The sequence below is a fragment of the Sinocyclocheilus anshuiensis genome, unplaced genomic scaffold (assembly GCF_001515605.1).
Source record: "Sinocyclocheilus anshuiensis isolate Anshui unplaced genomic scaffold, SAMN03320099.WGS_v1.1 scaffold248, whole genome shotgun sequence".
In the NCBI taxonomy this organism is placed as follows: Eukaryota; Metazoa; Chordata; class Actinopteri; order Cypriniformes; family Cyprinidae; genus Sinocyclocheilus; species Sinocyclocheilus anshuiensis.
Window position 1 is genome coordinate 406,527 of NW_015555734.1, and position 4,807 is coordinate 411,333.

Below are 4,807 nucleotides of genomic sequence, written 5' to 3' on the forward strand. Positions count from 1 at the left end.
TTCGTGCATGTATCTTTAAATGCATGTATTCCAACAACAACTGCATAGCTTTGTTTGCCAAAATATGTTTAAACTATATTCTAAATATATGTTGTAAACAGTAAAGCTCAATTAAATATATTTTCTGAAATAGTAAGTATATTTAATTTCAACCTTCATATACTCAAAACGTATTTCAGGGGCAAAAATAACACATTTCCAATATTACAGCAGCCTACATTTAGGCTAAATGCAAAAGTAGATAGTCTAGTGATAAAAAAATATGGTTTCATTTTTTAATATTGGCCTATTGTAACATGATTTTTTGGAACATTGTAAAGTATGTTCCTTACTGAATTTTATTCAAATGTGTTATAGACATGTTATAGACAGATAAATTTTTTCTTCAAAAGTGACATGAGACTGTATTTTCATGGGTTGAAATATATAGGGCAATATATATATATATATATATATATATATATATTGCTGGCATTTTTGTATATTTTGATTTATATTACAAATATATTTGAAAATTGCTGTGTGGGAAAGAGCTATACTGCAAACGTGTACACAAAAAATGCTCACATACAAGAAAATACTGATTAAAATAAAATAAGATAATAAATATAAATACAAAGTTTATAAAATGCAAACAAACAAAAAAAGAAAAAAATTGCTCTTTAGAGGTAGATTGCGCTCTATTTCTTATCTTTAGTGGTGTCATGTAAATGCAGTAACCAATAACAAACACTAGATGGCAGTAAAAACTTTCCTTTAGCGTCACTGAAAGCCGTGCGGTCTGGTGCACTGTTCATTGCAGCGTTTTGTTTACAGAGAGCCTATAACACATCCGTTTTTGTCACCTTGCTTTGCTTGGAGATAATCATCACAAAAAAAACGTTTTCCAATTACGTACTTTTGACGACAACAGTGAGTGAACGTACAAAACTTTCAGTTTAATTCAAAAACTGCACCGCAATTAGGCTAGTGTGAATTGCACCGCGGAAACCATACACAAGGCGCTAATCACGGGTGGTCATTGCGGTCTTAAAATAACATATTCTTTTTTTTATTACTATTTTAATATAGTTGGCGTTTAATATTTCAGTGACCACACAAGTGTGATTACAATTAAGTGGCTGTAAACGCTGGTGAACAGAAATTAGGTAGGTAACGTTAATAAGAAACACATTAGACGGAACAAGTATCACCAGAACATTTCTACCATACATTCCTTTACAGTAACCTCCATTGAAGTCTTTGTATCATTCCCAAAATGCTAACTTCAAACAACATTAAAAACGAACCGACATAACAGCCGACTGAAAGATTTGACTTTCATTATGGAGGTAGTGCTAAACACATTTTAGGTAGGCTATACAAGACCATGGCTGTGATCAATGATGCATTTAAACAGACGAATCACACAGACTTCAATCCGAACTGTTCCTGACAGAGAGTTCAGCATGGCCACACACAGGACAGCTCAGCCATTTGCTCCACCCAAAGAGGATATGCATGTGGAGCCTGTAGAGTGGCTGAAACTATCCAACCTGAATCGCAACTTTTTCCCTGTCCGGGGGTAAAGTCCTGTGCGTGTGTATGAAATCACATGGCATTTAAAGAATGCTTCAAAGATGGCGGTTTGTAGTAACAGAGTGCAGAAAAGTGCATGTTTGGAGGTGCTAGTACGGGAGCGATGGCACGCGGTCCTGGCGAGTTTAAGCGACGAGTCGCTGACGCTCAGCTGCGAGGAGACCGCGACAGACACCGGCGTTAACCTGAACGGCATCACCACCAACGGCTCCTACGACCAACCGGACCCCACGAACAGCCCCAAAGCCGGAGTAAGGACTCCTTTTACGGATTCCCAAGTGCCCGAAGCGATTGCGAACCGCAAAAGATGCGTCAAGGTTATCAAGCAGGAGGTCGGTGGATTAGGGATAAGCATCAAAGGCGGGAAGGAGAACAAGATGCCTATTCTTATCAGTAAAATATTCAGAGGTCTGGCTGCGGATCAGACTCAAGCGCTCTATGTAGGGGACGCGATACTGTCCGTGAACGCGATCAATCTGCGGGACGCCACGCACGACGAGGCGGTGCAGGTGCTGAAGAAAGCGGGCAGAGAAGTTATGCTGGAAGGTAAGGACGGGAGAAAGGCTAGAAAACTGTCAGTGGGGCTGTTGAGTTTGAGTCTGGAGGTTTGTCAGGTGTGGGTGGATATGTTGGGGAGAACTGAAGCATAAACTACATTCACGAGCTTACTTTATGCTAAAAACACCTTTAACCAGTCTAAGCTGGTATGCTGTGTACAATACCACTCTAAAACCAGTTCACAGACTAGGCTGGATTAAGCCGTTTTTTTCTCAGCAGGTTGCCCAGCTAAACCAAACTAAACACATTGGAGACCAGCATAAACCAGCTTAGACCAGCAAACCAGGCTGTTTTAAGTTGTGTTTTTATTTTTTTTAGCAAGACTCTTCATGAAGGTACCACAAACACGTCCTTCACTTACACCTGTGGAAGGTCATTGCTAGAGTGATGGACGTGTTTGCTGTGCCCTCCAGTGTTGTACATTAAAGATGAAAGCACCCTTGAGAGTGATAAAGTTATGAATTCCCTCTCACTGCATCATAAAAGCATACCTCAGATTTCAGAGGGACGTTCATAACTTTGCCACTCTTCAGGAGGTTTTCATTCCACTTAGTCATGTTGAAGGCTTTCACAATACAGCAGAAGATTTAAGGAAATGTGGTTAGAAACGCATTACATTGCAATTGCATTGCAAATGCAGCTACAAATAAAATACATGGTACACAAAATACAGAGACAAATAGGGTACCATTTCAAAAACACGTGCAAATTTGTATTTAATTTACACAAATTAAGAGCTATATTCCTAGCACGCTGTAGGGAAGTATTGAGCATTTATCTATTTTTACGCTTTAACAATGAGATCAGGGGCCGGGTGCATAAATGTAGTTACTACGATAAGACTGACCAACTAGCAGTTATTCAAAGTGTAATCTATCTTACTTTTTAGAATCAAATTAGACCAATTTATGTACGTGACTTGAAAAAGTTATGTACAGTCTTAAAAAAAATAGATGACTAACTTATGAGTCTAAGCATTTATGCAACTAGCCACAGAATATGGGAGAATTTATTGTAAGTGCAGCAGTTCATGCAAATCTGTTGTCTTGATTCTGTCAAAGATACTATTGTAAGAATGAATACTGTTGTAATCAGTATTTCCGTGACCTGTACATCTTAAAATCCCAGTCAGACACAGTATATGCAAAAGCTCTTACACTATCAGACATACTGCTGGACTTGCTGTTGTACTAGTGTTTTCTGCTGTGAGAGACTTTAACCCCGTCCAGTTTTTATGTTATTCAGGGGTTTTCCTGCACACTGACCTGAGGGTCAGATTAGTCACCTTCTATTAATAATTTAAACAGGGCATTGGAGCTCATCTGTGGAGATGTTTTGATGTGTGCGTCAGTGTTTTGAATTCTACATCTGACCTGCTGAGCTACAAATAAAATACATGGTACACAAAATACAGAGACAAATAGGGTACCATTTCAAAAACACGTGCAAATTTGTATTTAATTTACACAAATTAAGAGCTATATTCCTAGCACGCTGTAGGGAAGTATTGAGCATTTATCTATTTTTACGCTTTAACAATGAGATCAGGGGCCGGGTGCATAAATGTAGTTACTACGATAAGACTGACCAACTAGCAGTTATTCAAAGTGTAATCTATCTTACTTTTTAGAATCAAATTAGACCAATTTATGTACGTGACTTGAAAAAGTTATGTACAGTCTTAAAAAAAATAGATGACTAACTTATGAGTCTAAGCATTTATGCAACTAGCCACAGAATATGGGAGAATTTATTGTAAGTGCAGCAGTTCATGCAAATCTGTTGTCTTGATTCTGTCAAAGATACTATTGTAAGAATGTATACTGTTGTAATCAGTATTTCCGTGACCTGTACATCTTAAAATCCCAGTCACACACAGTATATGCAAAAGCTCTTACACTATCAGACATACTGCTGGACTTGCTGTTGTACTAGTGTTTTCTGCTGTGAGAGACTTTAACCCCGTCCAGTTTTTATGTTATTCAGGGGTTTTCCTGCACACTGACCTGAGGGTCAGATTAGTCACCTTCTATTAATAATTTAAACAGGGCATTGGAGCTCATCTGTGGAGATGTTTTGATGTGTGCGTCAGTGTTTTGAATTCTACATCTGACCTGCTGAAACACCATAAAAGTTTGACTGTCATGACAGAGAGCAACTCAGATTATGTGTTGCTTTCAAGCTGATTCAAGCAACTAAGTAAATACCAAGATTTTATATCTATATTTGGTTCAGTGACTTCGCACCTCCCCACCTGACGTCTTTGTGACTAAGTGAACACAGATGTGCTGGACTTTTCTGTCATATCCTCATGCTTTAGGATTTAATTGCCTTTAGGGGTCAAATCAGCCTGTGCCTCAGTCGCTGATGGGCCGATGTTGGTATCCATTTTTGTCTAGCAGGATAAAAGAATATTGGAAAGTCTTTAGAAAAGAAACTAAGCATGAAGGTCTACCCCTAAACATAATCCTTAGTGGAGAATAAGCAGATTATACAAAAATGTATGGATGAAATTGGACAGATTCATAAAAAATGGCCTCCAATTAATCAAAAGGTAAAATAGTTCCCTTTCAGTCGGTCACTACGAGTCACGTCGTGACCGATGAATTGGGATATCGCTTCGATAGACCAATCTACTTCGAGTGTAAACTAAACAAGCCAATGCACATTG

The 4,807-nt window shown here is 38.4% G+C and overlaps 1 protein-coding gene across 1 annotated transcript in view; it reads left to right on the plus strand.

The window, feature by feature from the left end:
* The first annotated feature begins 1,453 nt into the window (after positions 1-1,453).
* LOC107673046 (beta-1-syntrophin-like) overlaps positions 1,454-4,807 on the plus strand; it is a 32,195-nt gene continuing 28,841 nt past the window's right edge. Inside the window, exon 1 of the mRNA XM_016466480.1 lies at positions 1,454-2,124. Within this exon, the coding sequence (XP_016321966.1) occupies positions 1,620-2,124 (505 nt within the window). The 5' untranslated portion in view covers positions 1,454-1,619. The remainder of the gene's footprint in view (positions 2,125-4,807) is intronic.